At 51.9% G+C, this 21588-nt stretch overlaps 1 protein-coding gene across 24 annotated transcripts in view; it reads right to left on the bottom strand.

Moving 5' to 3' along the window:
- GRIN1 (glutamate ionotropic receptor NMDA type subunit 1) overlaps positions 1-21588 on the bottom strand; it is an 85079-nt gene that overhangs the window by 36797 nt on the left and 26694 nt on the right. For 14 of the 24 annotated variants that reach the window (XR_012155311.2, XR_012155318.2, XR_012155314.2 and 11 more), the window contains 2 exons: positions 11564-11611; positions 9293-9414 (listed from right to left, as the gene is read on the bottom strand). Coding sequence is in view for 13 of the 24 variants with exons in the window: in XM_073314979.2 (XP_073171080.1) it covers positions 9293-9414; positions 11564-11611 (170 nt within the window). In the remaining 11 variants the exon portion in view is untranslated. The remainder of the gene's footprint in view (positions 1-9292; positions 9415-11563; positions 11612-21588) is intronic. The other 10 variants (XR_012155312.2, XR_012155317.2, XR_012155315.2 and 7 more) reach the window with 1 other exon arrangement.

The following is a 21588-nucleotide window of genomic DNA, read 5'->3' as shown; positions in this document are numbered from 1 at the left end:
TGTTAACTGGTGAGATGTGCTGCCGACGGAACGGGAACCGACCGGGAAGAGGACTCATTGTTAACCGGTGAGATGTGGTGCTGACGGAACAGGAGCCGGCCGGGAAGAGGACTCATTGTTAACTGGTGAGATGTCGTGCCGCCGGAACGGGAACCGGCCGGGAACAGGACTCATTGTTAACCGGTGAGATGTGGTGCTGACGGAACGGGAACCGGCCGGGAGGAGGACTCATTGTTAACCGGTGAGATGTGGTGCTGACGGAACGGGAACCGGCCGGGAAGAGGACTCATTGTTAACCGGGGAGATGTGGTGCTGACCGAACGGGAACCGGCCGGGAAGAGGACTCATTGTTAACCGGTGAGATGTGCTGCCAACGGAACGGGAACCGGCCGGGAAGAGGACTCTTTGTTAACCGGTGAGATGTGGTGCCGCCGGAATGGGAACTGGCCGGGAAGAAGACTCATTGCTAACCGGTCAGATGTGCTGCCAACGGAATGGGAACCGGCCGGGAAGAGGACTCATTGTTAACAGGTGAGATGTGGTGCCGACGGAACGGGAACCGGCCGGGAAGAGGACTCATTGTTAACAGGTGAGATGTGGTGCCGACGGAACGGGAACCGGCCGGGAAGAGGACTCTTTCTTAACCGGTGAGATGTGGTGCCGCTGGAACGGGAACCGGCCGGGAAGAGGACTAATTTTTAACCGGTCAGATGTGGTGCTGACGGAACGGGAACCGGCCGGTAAGAGGACTCATTGTTAACCGGTGAGATGTGGTGCCGATGGAACGGGAACCGGCCGGGAAGAGGACTCATTTTTAACCGGTCAGATGTGGTGCTGACGGAACGGGAACCGGCCGGAAAGAGGACTCATTGTTAACTGGTGAGATGTGGTGCTGACAGAACGGGAACCGGCCGGGAAGAGTACTCATTGTTAACCGGTGAGATGTGCTGCCAACGGAACGGGAACCGAACGGGAAGAGGACTCATTGTTAACCGGTGAGATGTGGTGCTGACCGAACGGGAACCAGCCGGGAAGAGGACTCATTGTTAACTGGTGAGATGTGGTGCCGACGGAACGGGAACCGGCCGGGAAGAGGACTCTTTGTTAACCGGTGAGATGTGGTGCCGCCGGAATGGGAACTGGCCGGGAAGAGGACTCATTGCTAACCGGTCAGATGTGCTGCCAACGGAATGGGAACCGGCCAGGAAGAGGACTCATTGTTAACAGCTGAGATGTGGTGCCGACGGAACGGGAACCAGCCGGGAAGAGGACTCATTGTTAACAGGTGAGATGTGGTGCCGACGGAACGGGAACCGGCCGGGAAGAGGACTCTTTGTTAACCGGTGAGATGTGGTGCTGACAGAACGGGAACCGGCCGGGAAGAGGACTCTTTGTTAACCGGTGAGATGTGGTGCTGACAGAACGGGAACCGGCCGGGAAGACGACTCATTGTTAACAGGTGAGATGTGGTGCTGACGGAACGGGAACCGGCCGGGAAGAGGACTCATTGTTAACTGGTGAGATGTGGTGCCGCCGGAACGGGAACCGGCCGGGAAGAGGACTCATTGTTAACCGGTGAGATGTGGTGCTGACCGAACAGGAACCGGCCGGGAAGAGGACTCATTGTTAACAGGTGAGATGTCGTGCCGACGGAACGGGAACCGGCCGGGAAGAGGACTCTTTGTTAACCGGTGAGATGTGCTGCCAACGGAACGGGAACCGGCCGGGAAGAGGACTCTTTGTTAACCGGTGAGATGTGGTGCTGCCGGAATGGGAACTGGCCGGGAAGAGGACTCATTGCTAACCGGTCAGATATGCTGCCAACGGAATGGGAACCGGCCAGGAAGGGGACTCATTGTTAACAGCTGACATGTGGTGCCGACGGAACGGGAACCGGCCGGGAAGAGGACTCATTGTTAACAGGTGAGTTGTGGTGCCGAAGGAACGGGAACCGGCCGGGAAGAGGACTCTTTGTTAACTGGTGAGATGTGGTGCTGACGGAACGGGAACCGGCCGGGAGGAGGACTCATTGTTAACTGGTGAGATGTGGTGCTGACGGAACGGGAACCGGCTGGAAGAGGACTCTTTGTTAACAGGTGAGATGTGGTGCCGCCGGAACGGGAACCGGCCGGTAAGAGGACTCATTGTTAACAGCTGAGATGTGGTGCTGACGGAACGGGATCCGGCCGGGAAGAGGACTCATTGTTAACCGGTGAGAGGTGGTGCCGACGGAATGGGAACCGGCCGGGAAGAGGACTCATTGTTAACTGGTGAGATGTGGTGCCGACGGAACGGGAACTGGCGGGGAAGAGGACTCTTTGTTAACAGGTGGGATGTGGTGCTGCCGGAACGGGAACCGGCCGGGAAGAGGACTCATTTTTAAGCGGTCAGATGTGCTGCCAACGGAATGGGAACCGGCCGGGAAGAGGACTCACTGTTAATCGGTGAGATGTGGTGCCGACGGAACGGGAATCGGCCGGGAAGAGGACTCATTGTTAACCGGTGAGATGTGGTGCCAACGGAACGGGAACCGGCCGGGAAGAGGACTCATTGTTAACCGGTGAGATGTGGTGCTGACGGAACGGGAACCGGCCGGGAAGAGGACTCACTGTTAACCGGTGAGATGTGGTGCTGACGGAACGGGAACCGGCCGGGAAGAGGACTCATTGTTAACTGGTGAGATGTGGTGCTGACGGAACGGGAACCGGCCGGGAAGAGGACTCATTGTTAACCGGTGAGATGTGGTGCCGACGGAATGGGAACCGGCCGGGAAGAGGACTCATTGCTAACCGGTCAGATGTGCTGCCAACGGAATGGGAACCGGCCAGGAAGAGGACTCATTGTTAACAGCTGAGATGTGGTGCCGACGGAACGGGAACCAGCCGGGAAGAGGACTCATTGTTAACAGGTGAGATGTGGTGCCGACGGAACGGGAACCGGCCGGGAAGAGGACTCTTTGTTAACCGGTGAGATGTGGTGCTGACAGAACGGGAACCGGCCGGGAAGAGGACTCTTTGTTAACCGGTGAGATGTGGTGCTGACAGAACGGGAACCGGCCGGGAAGACGACTCATTGTTAACAGGTGAGATGTGGTGCTGACGGAACGGGAACCGGCCGGGAAGAGGACTCATTGTTAACTGGTGAGATGTGGTGCCGCCGGAACGGGAACCGGCCGGGAAGAGGACTCATTGTTAACCGGTGAGATGTGGTGCTGACCGAACAGGAACCGGCCGGGAAGAGGACTCATTGTTAACAGGTGAGATGTCGTGCCGACGGAACGGGAACCGGCCGGGAAGAGGACTCTTTGTTAACCGGTGAGATGTGCTGCCAACGGAACGGGAACCGGCCGGGAAGAGGACTCTTTGTTAACCGGTGAGATGTGGTGCTGCCGGAATGGGAACTGGCCGGGAAGAGGACTCATTGCTAACCGGTCAGATATGCTGCCAACGGAATGGGAACCGGCCAGGAAGGGGACTCATTGTTAACAGCTGACATGTGGTGCCGACGGAACGGGAACCGGCCGGGAAGAGGACTCATTGTTAACAGGTGAGTTGTGGTGCCGACGGAACGGGAACCGGCCGGGAAGAGGACTCTTTGTTAACTGGTGAGATGTGGTGCTGACGGAACGGGAACCGGCCGGGAGGAGGACTCATTGTTAACTGGTGAGATGTGGTGCTGACGGAACGGGAACCGGCTGGAAGAGGACTCTTTGTTAACAGGTGAGATGTGGTGCCGCCGGAACGGGAACCGGCCGGTAAGAGGACTCATTGTTAACAGCTGAGATGTGGTGCTGACGGAACGGGATCCGGCCGGGAAGAGGACTCATTGTTAACCGGTGAGAGGTGGTGCCGACGGAACGGGAACCGGCCGGGAAGAGGACTCATTGTTAACTGGTGAGATGTGGTGCCGACGGAACGGGAACTGGCGGGGAAGAGGACTCTTTGTTAACAGGTGGGATGTGGTGCTGCCGGAACGGGAACCGGCCGGGAAGAGGACTCATTTTTAAGCGGTCAGATGTGCTGCCAACGGAATGGGAACCGGCCGGGAAGAGGACTCACTGTTAATCGGTGAGATGTGGTGCCGACGGAACGGGAATCGGCCGGGAAGAGGACTCATTGTTAACCGGTGAGATGTGGTGCCAACGGAACGGGAACCGGCCGGGAAGAGGACTCATTGTTAACCGGTGAGATGTGGTGCTGACGGAACGGGAACCGGCCGGGAAGAGGACTCACTGTTAACCGGTGAGATGTGGTGCTGACGGAACGGGAACCGGCCGGGAAGAGGACTCATTGTTAACTGGTGAGATGTGGTGCTGACGGAACGGGAACCGGCCGGGAAGAGGACTCATTGTTAACCGGTGAGATGTGGTGCCGACGGAATGGGAACCGGCCGGGAAGAGGACTCATTGTTAACTGGTGAGATGTGCTGCCAACGGAACGGGAACCGACCGGGAAGAGGACTCATTGTTAACCGGTGAGATGTGGTGCCAACGGAATGGGAACCGGCCGGGAAGAGGACTCATTGTTAACTGGTGAGATGTGCTGCCAACGGAACGGGAACCGACCGGGAAGAGGACTCATTGTTAACCGGTGAGATGTGGTGATGACGGAACGGGAGTCCGCCGGGAAGAGGACTCATTGTTAACTGGTGAGATGTCGTGCCGCCGGAACGGGAACCGGCCGGGAAGAGGACTCATTGTTAACCGGTGAGATGTGGTGCTGACCGAACGGGAACCGGCCGGGAAGAGGACTCATTGCTAACCGGTGAGATGTGCTGCCAACGGAACGGGAACCGGCCGGGAAGAGGACTCTTTGTTAACCTGTGAGATGTGGTGCTGCCGGAATGGGAACTGGCCGGGAAGAAGACTCATTGCTAACCGGTCAGATGTGCTGCCAACGGAATGGGAACTGGCCGGGAAGAGGACTCATTGTTAACAGCTGAGATGTGGTACCGACGGAACGGGAACCGGCCGGGAAGAGGACTCATTGTTAACAGGTGAGATGTGGTGCCGACGGAACGGGAACCGGCCGGTAAGAGGACTCATTGTTAAACGGTGAGATGTGGTGCCGATGGAACGGGAACCGGCCGGGAAGAGGACTAATTTTTAACCGGTGAGATGTGGTGCTGACGGAACGGGAACCGGCCGGGAAGAGGACTCATTGTTAACCGGTGAGATGTGCTGCCAACGGAACGGGAACCGAACGGGAAGAGGACTCATTGTTAACCGGTGAGATGTGGTGCCGACGGAACGGGAACCGGCCGGGAAGAGGACTCATTGTTAACCGGTGAGATGTGGTGCTGACCGAACGGGAACCGGCCGGGAAGAGGACTCATTGTTAACTGGTGAGATGTGGTGCCGACGGAACGGGAACCGGCCGGGAAAAGGACTCTTTGTTAACCGGTGAGATGTGGTGCCGCCGGAATGGGAACTGGCCGGGAAGAGGACTCATTGCTAACCGGTCAGATGTGCTGCCAACGGAATGGGAACCGGCCGGGAAGAGGACTCATTGTTAACAGCTGAGATGTGGTGCCGACGGAACGGGAACCAGCCGGGAAGAGGACTCATTGTTAACCGGTGAGATTTGCTGCCAACGGAACGGGAACCGACCTGGAAGAGGACTCATTGTTAACCGGTGAGATGTGGTGCTGACGGAACGGGAGCCGGCCGGGAAGAGGACTCATTGTTAACCGGTGAGATGTGGTGCCGACCGAACGGGAACCGGCCGGGAAGAGGACTCATTGTAAACTGGTGAGATGTGGTGCCGACGGAACGGGAACCGGCGGGGAAGAGGACTCTTTGTTAACCAGTGAGATGTGGTGCCGCCGGAATGGGAACTGGCCGGGAAGAGGACTCATTGCTAACCGGTCAGATGTGCTGCCAACGGAATGGGAACCGGCCAGGAAGAGGACTCATTGTTAACAGCTGAGATGTGGAGCCGACGGAACGGGAACCGGCCGGGAAGAGGACTCATTGTTAACAGGTGAGATGTGGTGCCGACGGAACGGGAACCGGCCGGGAAGAGGACTCTTTGTTAACCGGTGAGATGTGGTGCCGCCAGAACTGAACCGGCCGGGAAGAGGACTCATTGTTAACCGGTGAGATGTGGTGCTGACGGAACGGGAACCGGCTGGGAAGAGGACTCTTTGTTAACAGGTGAGATGTGGTGCCGCCAGAATGGGAACCGGCCGGGAAGAGGACTCATTGTTAACCGGTGAGATGTGGTGCCGACGGAACGGGAACCGGCCGGGAAGAGGACTCATTGTTAACCGGTGAGATGTGGTGCTGACCGAACGGGAACCGGCCGGGAAGAGGACTCATTGTTAACCGGTGAGATGTGGTGCCGACGGAACGGGAACCGGCCGGGAAGAGGACTCATTGTTAACCGGTGAGATGTGGTGCCGCCGGAACGGGAACCGGCCGGGAAGAGGACTCATTGTTAACCGGTGAGATGTGGTGCCGCCGGAACGGGAACCGGCCGGGAAGAGGACTCATTTTTAACCGGTCAGATGTGGTGCTGACGGAACGGGAACCAGCCGGGAAGAGGACTCATTGTTAACCGGTGAGATGTGGTGCCGACGGAACGGGAGCCGGCCGGGAAGAGGACTCATTGTTAACCGGTGAGATGTGGTGCTGACGGAACGGGAGCCAGCCGGGAAGAGGACTCACTGTTAATCGGTGAGATGTGCTGCCAACGGAACGGGAACCGGCCGGGAAGAGGACTCTTTGTTAACCGGTGAGATGTGGTGCTGCCGGAATGGGAACTGGCCGGGAAGAAGACTCATTGCTAACCGGTCAGATGTGCTGCCAACGGAATGGGAACTGGCCGGGAAGAGGACTCATTGTTAACAGCTCAGATGTGGTACCGACGGAACGGGAACCGGCCGGGAAGAGGACTCATTGTTAACAGGTGAGATGTGGTGCCGACGGAACGGGAACCGGCCGGTAAGAGGACTCATTGTTAAACGGTGAGATGTGGTGCCGATGGAATGGGAACCGGCCGGGAAGAGGACTAATTTTTAACCGGTGAGATGTGGTGCTGACGGAACGGGAACCGGCCGGGAAGAGGACTCATTGTTAACTGGTGAGATGTGCTGCCAACGGAACGGGAACCGAACGGGAAGAGGACTCATTGTTAACCGGTGAGATGTGGTGCCGACGGAACGGGAACCGGCCGGGAAAAGGACTCTTTGTTAACCGGTGAGATGTGGTCCGCCGGAATGGGAACTGGCCGGGAAGAGGACTCATTGCTAACCGGTCAGATGTGCTGCCAACGGAATGGGAACCGGCCGGGAAGAGGACTCATTGTTAACAGCTGAGATGTGGTGCCGACGGAACGGGAACCGGCCGGGAAGAGGACTCATTGTTAACCGGTGAGATTTGCTGCCAACGGAACGGGAACCGACCTGGAAGAGGACTCATTGTTAACCGGTGAGATGTGGTGCTGACGGAACGGGAGCCGGCCGGGAAGAGGACTCATTGTTTACCGGTGAGATGTGGTGCCGACCGAACGGGAACCGGCCGGGAAGAGGACTCATTGTTAACTGGTGAGATGTGGTGCCGACGGAACGGGAACCGGCGGGGAAGAGGACTCTTTGTTAACCAGTGAGATGTGGTGCCGCCGGAATGGGAACTGGCCGGGAAGAGGACTCATTGCTAACCGGTCAGATGTGCTGCCAACGGAATGGGAACCGGCCAGGAAGAGGACTCATTGTTAACAGGTGAGATGTGGTGCCGACGGAATGGGAACCGGCCGGGAAGAGGACTCATTGTTAACAGGTGAGATGTGGTGCCGACGGAACGGGAACCGGCCGGGAAGAGGACTCTTTGTTAACCGGTGAGATGTGGTGCCGCCAGAATGGGAACCGGCCGGGAAGAGGACTCATTGTTAACCGGTGAGATGTGGTGCTGACGGAACGGGAACCGGCTGGGAAGAGGACTCTTTGTTAACAGGTGAGATGTGGTGCCGCCAGAATGGGAACCGGCCGGGAAGAGGACTCATTGTTAACCGGTGAGATGTGGTGCCGACGGAACGGGAACCGGCCGGGAGGAGGACTCATTGTTGACTGGTGAGATGTGGTGCTGACGGAACGGGAACCAGCTGGGAAGAGGACTCTTTGTTAACAGGTGAGATGTGGTGCCGACGGAACGGGAACCGGCCGGGAAGAGGACTCATTGTTAACCGGTGAGATGTGGTGCCGCCGGAACGGGAACCGGCCGGGAAGAGGACTCATTGTTAACCGGTGAGATGTGGTGCCGCCGGAATGGGAACCGGCCGGGAAGAGGACTCATTGTTAACTGGTGAGATGTGGTGCTGCCGGAACGGGAACCGGCCGGGAAGAGGACTCATTGTTAACCGGTGAGATGTGGTGCCGCCGGAACGGGAACCGGCCGGGAAGAGGACTCATTTTTAACCGGTCAGATGTGGTGCTGACGGAACGGGAACCGGCCGGGAAGAGGACTCATTGTTAACCGGTGAGATGTGGTGCCGACGGAACGGGAGCCGGCCGGGAAGAGGACTCATTGTTAACCGGTGAGATGTGGTGCTGACGGAACGGGAGCCGGCCGGGAAGAGGACTCACTGTTAATCGGTGAGATGTGGTGCCGACGGAACGGGAGCCGGCCGGGAAGAGGACTCATTGTTAACCGGTGAGATGTGGTGCTGACGGAACGGGAGCCGGCCGGGAAGAGGACTCACTGTTAATCGGTGAGATGTGGTGCCGACGGAACGGGAGCCGGCCGGGAAGAGGACTCATTGTTAACCGGTGAGATGTGGTGCTGACGGAACGGGAGCCGGCCGGGAAGAGGACTCATTGTTAACCGGTGAGATGTGGTGCATGCGTCTTTGCGAGTGTGCGCGGGTGTGTGCGTGTGTATGCATAGCAAGGGCTGTGGGCAGCCACTCATAGTCTGCTGCTCCGTATCTGCGGTTGGGACTGTTCCTATGTTTTGTTCAGACTTTTGCTGTCCTAACGGTTCATGGCCGGTACGTGTTTTAATTGACAATGTACCTGTGTGTTTTGCTGCTGCTGCTGCTGCTGCTTTTTTGTCTGTTTGGTGGCGCTGGGATTGCTCTTCCGGGTGCGTCAGAGGGTAACATCGTTCATAACGGGGAGGAACAACGAGCTGGTTGTTTTGTCAGGCTGCTCTGTGACAGCCATGACAGCGCTCCGAGCAATGTCTCCTATCTGGGCACTCCTCTTGAACCTAGGAGTCCTAGTTATAGGCCAGGATCACATTGCACATTCATTGCAAATGCAGTGAACATTAGCCCAGAGAAGTGAAGGTACGTACCATCGGGGGCGTATCGCAGGGCATTGCCAGATATCTCTCTCTCCCCCACCAGCCACACGTATCCTGAGCCCGTCATATTGAGCATGGCTGCCGATCTGTAGACTGTGGCAGCATCGTCCTCACTGAAAAGAGACAAAAGCAAATGACAGTGATGAGTCTCTCCCAGTCTCCTCATGTACCAGCTACCTCCCTTTCCCCTGCTCTGGTTCAGCCCCAGCAGGCTGAGGCAGAACGGCCAGAATGAAAGCCTTGTACAACAGCAGAGAGCATTCCCCACCCTCTTCCCATCCTTTCCTCACCCTGTGGGACTGGATTCACGAAAGCAGGATGCAGTTCAGAGAACAAAGGCAGAAGGTTCGCTGGGATTGGGAAGTCTCCCCCAGTCCAGCAATGTGCATCACAACTAGCCTAAGGTGACAATAGTACTTGCTGAGTGGGGGCAGACAGAGGGATTGAAGATAGGCCCAGATACGGCACCCTTTTCTGGAAATGCAGGTGACAGTGTGGGGGGTGATCAGCTCAAGCAGATGGACTCCAAGAGCTGAAAGAACCTGGTTTTCTGCAAATGATAAAAAAACAAGAAGACCCACCCAGTCCCTGCTTTCTACCTCTGCCTCTAGAGAGAATATTCTTTGGGTTTTCCAGTGGGCATGGGCGGGTCGCCATGTGGTGCCTATGTGCCTAAAATAGGAATATCCAAGGTACAGAAGTGTGGTGTGAGGCCGCCCCGAATGCGTGGGTATGACTTTGGCTGTGAATGGGAGCTCAGTGTGTTTTCTCTCCCCACTCTCTCTCCCTGGCTGAAATCACAGCAGGAAGGAGCTACACTGAGACTAGAATCTGTCTGGGGAAAGGCAGAATGTTCTGGTCATTAATACGGGATAGAGCTTCACCCCCCATCCACCCACCCAACACCAGACCCAGAATAGGGAAGTGATTTCCCTACAGAACCCAGACCGGGATTCATGGGCACTGCCAGTTCATCATCCATCATCATCGTCATTGCACCAAGCCCTGGTCATGGGCCCAGAGCCCGTTGTGGTAGGCACTGGAGAGACACAGAGCGAAAAGGGTGTCCCTGCCTTGGAGAGCTCAGTGTATGTGCCAGTCTGCCATTGCTGCCTGCACTGCCATAAAGCCGGCCCTGCGCTGCACTTACCCCTAGGAAGGACGTCAGCACAGCAGCACGCGATGGTGATTGGTGACAGGCTGGGTTAATGCCCAGACCCAGCGTATTCCAGGCAGTGTCCCAAAAGCCATAGGGCCCAAGCAGGAGTCCAAATGCTGCCTGGACCTGTCTGTGTCTCTTCCCCCCTCTCTGGATGGGGATGGATGACTTCCGGGCCCTGATCTTGAAAAGTGCTAAGCACGTCCTCACAACAGGTGGGAGCCCTCAACTCCACTGAAGGTCCTAGGGATTGAGGGCACTTGGCAGGTTCAGTACCTGACAGGTTTGGGCTCAATGTCTGCAATGTGCTTTAAGAAATGTGAAGCACTACCAAAGGGCCCAATTCGGGTTTACACAAAGGCCCCTTTCCACAGCTATGGTACTGCGATGGGGCCTCACAATGGACGTCAGTTACAACCACCCTCACTTTAGGGCCACTTTATGCTGCCAGAGCAGTGCACATTGGTATTAGTGTGAATGAGAATTAGGCCCTAATTCAGTGTCAATGCTTATCAACAATGCATAGGCTGGGATTGTGTGAGACAAGGAGGCCCTAAGTCCTGCCAGGCGGGAATGGCTGGGTGACAGCCCTGCCTTCTCTAGCTTTAAATGATTTCTTTATGTGTTTGAAAACTTTGAAGATCCCTGTTACAACAGAGGAGCCTGATACCACAGAGGAGCCCCTTACCCTATCCTCTCCTCTGCTCCCATTCTCTGTCACTGTGGACAACACCCCGTCCTCCAAAACTCACAGGCGCATCACCTGGGCCTCACCAGGTGCCAAGTGTCTGTAATGGACAAAGCCCATCACTGAGAAGCCAGGAGAGGAGGCTGCATTGTGTGCCAGCCACAGAAGAGGCTGGGGAAGGCCCGGAAAGAGCGATGCTGAAGGAGAAGAGGCAGGGGCAGAGGGGAGAAGGGCAACAGGACCATTATTTCCATGGGATCATATTCCAACCAGCCATGAGACAGGGCCAGGGAATTGATGCACTTTCTGCTGTGTTCAGGGTGAGCTTTCTTGGCTTTTTTTCTCCTACCTTCTAGCAAAGAAATAACCTAGAAACCAGCAGAGGCCATGCAACCACCCATTACCCAAAACACACCTGCTGCGTAGCAAGAGAACTGTCCCTGGGGCAGCATCCATCTGTCTGCTGGTGGAGAAGGGAGAAGGAAAAGGAGAGTACTACTGGGGGAGAACTGGTGGCTTCTCAGGAAGGCAAGGGCACCTTGTAACTTCCACTTGTCACTCTTGTTTCCAATCAGCACATCGGCATCCCTCCAATAATCCATCTTGCCCAAAATCAACACTCACTAGGGCTGTGGGCTCCACTCAGCTTAGCCTGATTGTAACGATCTCTCTAAATCTGGTGATTCACCCTTATTAAATTGCACATTCCCAAGTGCAGATGAGGCAGCTCATGCCAGGGATTGAACCAGGGGCCCCTAGAGCCAAACACACGAGTTAGTATGGCCTGAACTAAAGATGCACCTGCCCATGCAGTCGGCTGTAAGAAGCTCACAGCCTGCATGCATTGGGCATAGCGAGGGGTGTATAATATGCACTTTCCAATGTCTAACTGTTCCTAATATGCAGAGCTCTTCTGCACATCTGGAACATCTCTCTTTCCTGTTGTAAACATTGGATCTGGACTTGCTGTTTCCAGTCAGTCAGCACCAGGCTTTTCCAGGATCGGCAAATACCCTGAAAATAGCACTTGCCTCTTCAGCTATTTACCATGATCCTTCACTTTGTCTTCTCCAAATTTACCATCGCTCATGGGCTCGATCCTTCTCTATAAGAATCAGTGCATGCCATTGACTTCTATGGGGCCCTCTTATCTACTGTCATATCCATCCCTGCCTTTACCTTACACAGACTCTTGCTTGCCATGGGTTCATTTCACTCTTCTCCAGATTGTCCCCCTTAGTGTACACACACACACACACACATGCACTCACATGTATGCACCCACACACACACACAGCACTGCCAATATCTCCCTTATTAAATAAAGATGAAAACACCCTGTAGGTTTTCTGTTGTTTCTTTATGCTTTTATCCTATTATAATGAATACAAAAAAATCTGTATAACGCTGAGAATGTAAATTTTGCTTTACACACATTCAGTAAAGCACAATCCCTGCCCTGAACAGCTGCAGCCTAGCAGAGAGAGGAGACATTACTGGAGAAGGGAACTAGGCAGGATAAATCCTGGCCTGGGTGGGTTTTAGGGAGAGATTGGAAGCAGATGGTTATCTAGAAATGGGAGAATGTTCCAACTCTACAGCAGCATGAAGGTCAGTGTAAGCCAAGAGCGGGAGCACTGAGACGGTAGAGTTGGGAGATGCACAGAGCATGAGAGGAGGGAGCTGGAAGACATGAGGTCAGAGAAATGGGCAGGGGCAAGATCCTGCAGGACCTGGAAGGCAGGAAGGATGAGCGTGATTTGGATGGGGCCATAGGTCAGAAACCAAGGGAGGGATAGAAGAGGAGTTGATGGGGCCAGAACAGTGGGAAAGGAGAGATGTTTTGTAGGTAGAGGTGAGAAGTGGGGAAGCCAGAGGAGAAGGTAATGATGGTCCACGTGAGAGCTGACCAAGGCATAGAGGAGGGCATTAGCCATGGAGACATGGAGGATGGGGTGCTTTTAAAAGGAGTAAGCATGAGCCTTGGAGACAAGGAGGGCAGTGGAGCTAACAACTGTGGTAGAAAAGGGAGGTGAAGGAACGCTACCCCTTCCTGCTTCTCCACATGGGCACCAATGATACTGCCAAGAATGACCTTGAGCGGATCACTGCGGACTACGTGGCTCTGGGAAGAAGCATAAAGGAGTTGGAGGCGCAAGTGGTGTTCTCGTCCATCCTCCCCGTGGAAGGAAAAGGCCTGGGTAGGGACCGTCGAATCGTGGAAGTCAACGAATGGCTACGCAGGTGGTGTCGGAGAGAAGGCTTTGGATTCTTTGACCATGGGATGGTGTTCCATGAAGGAGGAGTGCTGGGCAGAGACGGGCTCCATCTTACGAAGAGAGGGAAGAGCATCTTTGCCAGCAGGCTGGCTAACCTAGTGAGGAGGGCTTTAAACTAGGTTCACCGGGGGAAGGAGACCAAAGCCCTGAGGTAAGTGGGAAAGCGGGATACCGGGAGGAAGCACAGGCAGGAATGTCTGTGAGGGGAGGGCTCCTGCCTCATACTGGGAATGAGGGGCGATCAACAGGTTATCTCAAGTGCTTATATACAAATGCACAAAGCCTTGGAAACAAGCAGGGAGAACTGGAGGTCCTGGTGATGTCAAGGAACTATGACGTGATTGGAATAACAGAGACTTGGTGGGATAACTCACATGACTGGAGTACTGTCATGGATGGTTATAAACTGTTCAGGAAGGACAGGCAGGGCAGAAAAGGTGGGGGAGTAGCCCTGTATGTAAGGGAGCAGTATGACTGCTCAGAGCTCCGGTACAAAACTGTAGAAAAACCTGAGTGTCTCTGGATTAAGTTTAGAAGTGTGTGCAACAAGAGTGATGTAGTGGTGGGAGTCTGCTACAGACCACCGGACCAGGGGGATGAGGTAGATGAGGCTTTCTTCCGGCAGCTCACGGAAGCTACTAGATCGCATGCCCTGATTCTCATGAGTGACTTTAATTTTCCTGATATCTGCTGGGAGAGCAATACAGCGGTGCATAGACAATCCAGGAAGCTTTTGGAAAGCGTAGGGGACAATTTCCTGGCGCAAGTGCTAGAGGAGCCAACAAGGGGGGGAGCTTTTCTTGACCTGCTGCTCACAAACCGGGTAGAATTAGTGGGGGAAGCAAAAGTGGATGGGAATCTGGGAGGCAGTGACCATGAGTTGGTTGAGTTCAGGATCCTGACGCAGGGAAGAAAGGTAAGCAGCAGGATACGGACCCTGGACTTCAGGAAAGCAGACTTCGACTCCCTCAGGGAACGGATGGCCAGGATCCCCTGGGGGACTAACTTGAAGGGGAAAGGAGTCCAGGAGAGCTGGCTGTATTTCAAGGAATCCCTGTTGAGGTTACAGGGACAAACCATCCCAATGAGTCGAAAGAATAGTAAATATGGCAGGCGACCAGCTTGGCTTAATGGTGAAATCCTAGCGGATCTTAAACATAAAAAAGAAGCTTACAAGAAGTGGAAGGTTGGACATATGACCAGGGAAGAGTATAAAAATATTGCTCGGGCATGTAGGAATGATATCAGGAGGGCCAAATCGCACCTGGAGCTGCAGCTAGCAAGAGATGTCAAGAGTAACAAGAAGGGTTTCTTCAGGTATGTTGGCAACAAGAAGAAAGCCAACGAAAGTGTGGGCCCCTTACTGAATGAGGGAGGTAACCTAGTGACAGAGGATGTGGAAAAAGCTAATGTACTCAATGCTTTTTTTGCCTCTGTTTTCACTAACAAGGTCAGCTCCCAGACTGCTGCGCTGGGCATCACAAAATGGGGAAGAGATGGCCAGCCCTCTGTGGAGATAGAGGTGGTTAGGGACTATTTAGAAAAGCTGGACGTGCACAAGTCCATGGGGCCGGACGAGTTGCATCCGAGAGTGCTGAAGGAATTGGCGGATGTGATTGCAGAGCCATTGGCCATTATCTTTGAAAACTCGTGGCGAACGGGGGAAGTCCCGGATGACTGGAAAAAGGCTAATGTAGTGCCAATCTTTAAAAAAGGGAAGAAGGAGGATCCTGGGAACTACAGGCCAGTCAGCCTCACCTCAGTCCCTGGAAAAATCATGGAGCAGGTCCTCAAAGAATCAATCCTGAAGCACTTGCATGAGAGGAAAGTGACAGGAACAGCCAGCATGGATTCACCAAGGGAAGGTCATGCCTGACTAATCTAATCGCCTTTTATGATGAGATTACTGGTTCTGTGGATGAAGGGAAAGCAGTGGATGTATTGTTTCTTGACTTTAGCAAAGGTTTTGACACGGTCTCCCATAGTATTCTTGTCAGCAAGTTAAGGAAGTATGGGCTGGATGAATGCACTATAAGGTGGGTAGAAAGCTAGCTAGATTGTCGGGCTCAACGGGTAGTGATCAATGGCTCCATGTCTAGTTGGCAGCCCGTATCAAGTGGAGTGCCCCAAGGGTCGGTCCTGGGGCTGGTTTTGTTCAATATCTTCATAAATGATCTGGAGGATGGTGTGGATTGCACTCTCAGCAAATTTGCGGATGATACTAAACTGGGAGGAGTGGTAGATACGCTGGAGGGGAGGGATAGGATACAGAAGGACCTAGACAAATTGGAGGATTGGGCCAAAAGAAATCTGATGAGGTTCAATAAGGATAAGTGCAGGGTCCTGCACTTAGGATGGAAGAATCCAATGCACCGCTACAGACTAGGGACCGAATGGCTAGGCAGCAGTTCTGCGGAAAAGGACCTAGGGGTGACAGTGGACGAGAAGCTGGATATGAGTCAGCAGTGTGCCCTTGTTGCCAAGAAGGCCAATGGCATTTTGTTATGTATAAGTAGGGGCATAGCCAGCAGATCGAGGGACGTGATCGTTCCCCTCTATTCGACATTGGTGAGGCCTCATCTGGAGTACTGTGTCCAGTTTTGGGCCCCACACTACAAGAAGGAAGTGGATAAATTGGAGAGTCCAGCGAAGGGCAACAAAAATGATTAGGGGTCTAGAACACATGACTTATGAGGAGAGGCTGAGGGAGCTGGGATTGTTTAGCCTGCAGAAGAGAAGAATGAGGGGGGATTTGATAGCTGCTTTCAACTACCTGAAAGGGGGGTCCAAAGAGGATGGCTCTAGACTGTTCTCAATGGTAGCAGATGACAGAACGAGGAGTAATGGTCTCAAGTTGCAGTGGAGGAGGTTTAGATTGGATATTAGGAAAAACTTTTTCACTAAGAGGGTGGTGAAACACTGGAATGCGTTACCTAGGGAGGTGGTAGAATCTCCTTCCTTAGAGGTTTTTAAGGTCAGGCTTGACAAAGCCCTGGCTGGGATGATTTAACTGGGAATTGGTCCTGCTTCAAGCAGGGGGTTGGACTAGATGACCTTCTGGGGTCCCTTCCAACCCTGATATTCTATGATTCTATGATTCTATGAATGGACTCAAGAGGAAAGGCAAGAAACTCAGAGTTGGAGAAAATGAGTTTCAATTGGTGGTGGGTCAGCCCAAACGAAATGCTGGAGAGGCTGCTGGAGATGTGCTGAGACGATACTAAATTTGGTGGTGGAGGGGGCAGGAAAAGCCATGTGGGTGAATGAGGTCACCGATGGGGAAGCTTAGAGAAGACAATGAGGAAGGGACTAAGGAGCGAAGGAGCCAGTCAGCAGCACAGGAGCAAGCAAATGGAGCTGAAAACAGGAGAGTTTGAGGGAGAGTTTGTAAGGGGCGTTTGAGGGAGGGTGGGTGTGGTGTTCTGGTTTTGTTCAGTTTTTTTGTTTTTTGTTTTCCTTGACAGGAGCTTAGGCGGGAAGGCTATGACAGCTTCAAAGGCAGCCGTGGTAGTGACCCACAGAATGCAAGAGGCAGTGAAGATGACTGGATATGGAAGCTGTGGGATCTACATTATCCTGGAGCAGGGACTTGAAAAGAGCTTTGTTTGTATGAAATGCCGCCTGATAGAGCTGATGGAAGAGACGATCCAAGAGGAAAGAAGCAAGTGGAAGCACGTGACTATGAGAATCAGGCAGATGAAAAAACCGACTAGTGAAGAAGAAATGGAGCTCAGGAACAGGTTTGCTGAGTTGGAGAATGAAGAAGGGGCACAGCAGGCAGTAACAGAAGGAGGGAGGGCAAGGAAGAAGAGACCAGTGGCTAGTCCTATAACAAGAAGGGAAGAGTCAATGGAGACAGCCAGAGTTCAGAAAGTTCTCTTCAGACATGAAGAGAGTAGCCAAATCAGTTACAAAGGCAAAAAGAGCTTGTGAACATTTTTATAAGAGACACCACTTAGTTAGATAATTGCTGGGCCTAGAAGGTGGTGACCACGTTTGTATTAAACTAAATGGAGAAAAAGAATGGAGAACGGGGGGGGTGAGAGACGGATAGCTCAGTGATTTGAGCATTGGCCTGCTAAACCCAGGGTTGTGACCTCAATCCTTGAGGGATCCATTTAGGGATCTGGGGCAAAAATTGGGGATTGGTCCTGCTTTGAGCAGGGGGTTGGACTAGATGACCTCCTGAGGTCCCTTCCAACCCTGATATTCTATGATTCTATGAACTCCAGCTGTCGTAAAGGAAAAGAATTCCTTGCCCTGAACATATGTGACTGAGAACGACAGTTGAGAGTTCAACAGAAACTGTCAACATCTCCGGTTTGTTCCTCAGAAAGAACAGTCAATACAGCAAACTTGTCAGATGCAGAACAACAAGAAGAATATTCAAAGGTTCCAGACCAACCAGAGAAAGTTATTTCAACTAACATACACACAGATGACCAAGCTGTTATGTGTTCCTGTCATGTAATAGGAAAACCAGTCCGATTCAAATACACTGAACACAATGATCTGTACTGAACTTTCAATGATAGCATGATCATGAAATGGTAGAAGTGTAAAATAGCAAATGTAATGGAATGTTAAACTGTTCTTAATACTGTTCAGCCACTAGGTGGCACCATGTGTAACTTACCTTATCCATGCTGAGAGCAGCCACCACGGGCAGGGCACTGAAGTATATTAAAGGTACAAATCTCACGCATCTTTGGGGTGGAAGTTCTGTAACCAGTCCACACATGGTACATGACAGAGGTCTCCAGTGAATGTGCCAAGCTGGGGCACTGCCTGGTCCCTGGTCCACAAGGTGCTGTCCTCGGCTCACTCGCATCTCCCTGTGCACTTAGGGAAAGGCTATCAGAGAGGCTGCTTTGCAGAAAATGGTGAGGATGCCTCCAGGAAAACTGGGCCCCATGTCCAGAGCCACAGGATGGGACCAAACCCTTGGCTGAGACTTTCCTGCTTCCTTCTCAGTGTATGTTTCACTGTCAGTAGATGAGAGTAACTTCAGTACTGGCAGGTGGAGATGAGAGAAGCGGGGAAATGCATGTGTCCAGGTGGGGACATGGAGAACAGCCACAGCAGTTATAGATAAAGAAGGGTGGGAGTAAGAGGAGGTGCCAGGGCACAAGGCCTATGAGAAGGAAAATCCTGGGAGTTGGGGAAGCTAGCAGAAGGGAGACCAGAGCGCTGGCGAGTGGGTGAAGGTCAAGGAGGGCGAGGTGTCTCTCTGTCTCTCATCACTGGCATGAGCAATGCAAGCCCTGGGCTAAATGGACCATGCAGGCAGGGCCATTTTCTTTGTGGGTAGCTGCCATCCTGTTGTTTGGTTTAGCTGGTCATATCAAATCCCTGTCAGACAATTCCTCATAGAAAGAAGAAGTGGGACCGCTAAACACTGAGGATGGAGTGGAGGTCAAGGATAATCTAGGCATGGCCCAATATCTAAACAAATACTTTGCCTCAGTCTTTAATAAGGCTAAAGAGGATCTTAGGGATAATGGTAGCATGACAAATGGGAATAAGGATATAGAGGTAGATATTACCATATCTGAGGTAGAAGCAAAACTCAAACAGCTTAATGGGACTAAATCGGGGGGCCCAGATAATCTTCATCCAAGAATATTAAAGGAATTGGCACCTGAAATTGCAAGCCCATTAGCAAGAATTTTTAATGACTCTGTAAACTCAGGGGTTGTACCGTATGACACAGTTCCTATTTTTAAGAAAGGGGAAAAAAGTGATCCGGATAACTATAGACCTGTTAGTTTGACATCTGTAGTATGCAAGGTCTTGGAAAAAATTTTAAAGGAGAAAGTAGTTAAGGACATTGAGGTCAATGGTAAATGGGACAAAATACAACATTGTTTTACAAAAGGTAGATCATGCCAAACCAACCTGATCTCCTTCTTTGAGAAAGTAACACATTTTTTAGACAAAGGAAAAGCAGTGGATCTAATTTACCTAGATTTCAGGAAGGCGTTTGATACCGTGCCACATGGGGAATTATTAGTTAAATTGGAAAAGATGGGGATCAATATGAAAATTGAAAGGTGGATAAGGAATTGGTTAAAGGGGAGACTACAACGGGTCCTACTGAAAGGTGAACTGTCAGGCTGGAGGGAGTTACCAATGGAGTTCCTCAAGGATCGGTTTTGGGACCAATCTTATTTAATCTTTTTATTACTGACCTCGGCACAAAAAGTGGGAGTGTGCTAATAAAGTTTGCAGATGATACAAAGCTGGGAGGTATTGCCAATGTAGAGAAGGACAGGGATATCCTACAGGAGGATCTGGATGACCTTGTAAAGTGGAGTAATAGTAATAGGATGAAATTTAATAGTGAGAAGTGTAAGGTCATGCATTTAGGGATTAATAACAAGAATTTTAGTTATAAGCTGGGGACGCATCAATTAGAAGTAACAGAGGAGGAGAAGGACTTTGGAGTATTGGTTGATCATAGGATGACTATGAGCCGCCAGTGTGCTATGGCTGTGAAAAAAGCTAATGCGATCTTGGAATGCATCAGGAGAGGTATTTCCAGTAGGGAAAAGGAGGTTTTAATACCGTTATACAAGGCACTGGTGAGACCTCACCTGGAATACTGTGTGCAGTTCTGGTCTCCCATGTTTAAGAAGGATGAATTTAAACTGGAACAGGATGATCCGAGGAATGGAAAACTTGTCTTATGAAAGGAGACTTAAGGAGCTTGGCTTGTTTAGTCTAACTAAAAGAAGGTTGAGGGGAGATATGATTGCTATCTATAAATATATCAGAGGGATTAATACCGGAGAGGGAGAAAAATTATTTAAGCTCAGTACCAATGTGGACACAAGAACAAATAGATACAAACTGGCCACCAGGAAGTTTAGACTTGAAATTAGATGAAGGTCTCTAACCATCAGAGGAGTGAAGTTTTGGAATAGCCTTCCAAGGGAAGCAGGGGGGCAAAAGATCTATCTGGCTTTAAGATTAAACTCGATAAATTTATGGAGGAGATGGTATGATGGGATAACATGGTTTTGGTAATTAAATATTCATGGTAAATAGGCCTAATGGCCTGTGATGGGATGTTAGATGAGGTGGGATCTGAGTTACCCAGGAAAGAATTTTCTGTAGTATCTGGCTTGTGAATCTTGCCCATATGCTCAGGGTTTAGCTGATTGCCATATTTGGGGTCGGGAAGGAATTTTCCTCCAGGGCAGATTGACAGAGGCCCTGGAGGTTTTTCACCTTCCTCTGTAGCATGGGGTACGGGTCACTTGCTGGAGGATTCTCTGCTTCTTGAAGTCTTTAAACCACGATTTGAGGACTTCAATAGCTCAGACATAGGTGAGAGGTTTTTCTCAGGAGTGGGTGGGTGAAATTCTGTGGCCTGCGTTGTGCAGGAGGTCAGACTAGATGATCATAATGGTCCCTTCTGATCTTAGTATCTATGAAGCTATACTCCCCAGAGGCCACAAGCACTTTCTGCTAAGGCTGGGATGAATTTCCTAGACCTATGGCTCCTCTTACAAGGTAGCCGTGACTGCCTTACACTCTGCCATTTGATGTGTGACACTTTCGCATTGTTGTGTCTCTGTTCCCTGTCTGGACACACAGGGCTCATCAAACCTCCCTACTTCACAGGGTGCTTGGGAGCTTCGTTAATAAATGTCACTAACATACCTGCAGATCCTCAGACGAAGGGTGCTATGGAAGGTCTAAGGATAGTGAGGTGGCAAAATTTGCACGATACAAAATTACTCAAGATAGTTAAGTCCCAGGCAGACTGCAAAGAGCTACAAAAGGATCTCACAAAACTGGGTGACTGGGCAACAAAATGGCAGATGAAATTCAATGTTGATAAATGCAAAGTAATGCATAGTGGAAAACATAATCCCAACTATACATATAAAATGATGGGGTCTAAATTAGCTGTTACCACTCAAAAAAAGAGATCCTGGAATCATTGTGGATAGTTCTGTGAAAACGTCCACTCAATGTGCAGCGGCAGTCAAAAAAGCGAACAGAATGTTGGGAATCATTAAGAAAGGGGAAGACAATAAGACAATAATAATAACATATTGCCTATATATAAATCCATGGTACGCCCACATCTTGAATACTGCGTGCAGATGTGGTTGTCTCATCTCAAAAAAGATTGGAAACGGTTCAGTGA

The sequence above is a fragment of the Lepidochelys kempii genome, chromosome 16, assembly GCF_965140285.1.
Source record: "Lepidochelys kempii isolate rLepKem1 chromosome 16, rLepKem1.hap1, whole genome shotgun sequence".
NCBI lineage: Eukaryota > Metazoa > Chordata > Testudines > Cheloniidae > Lepidochelys > Lepidochelys kempii.
The sequence above is the reverse complement of the archived record's forward strand: the minus strand, read 5'-3'. Positions and strand labels throughout refer to the sequence as shown.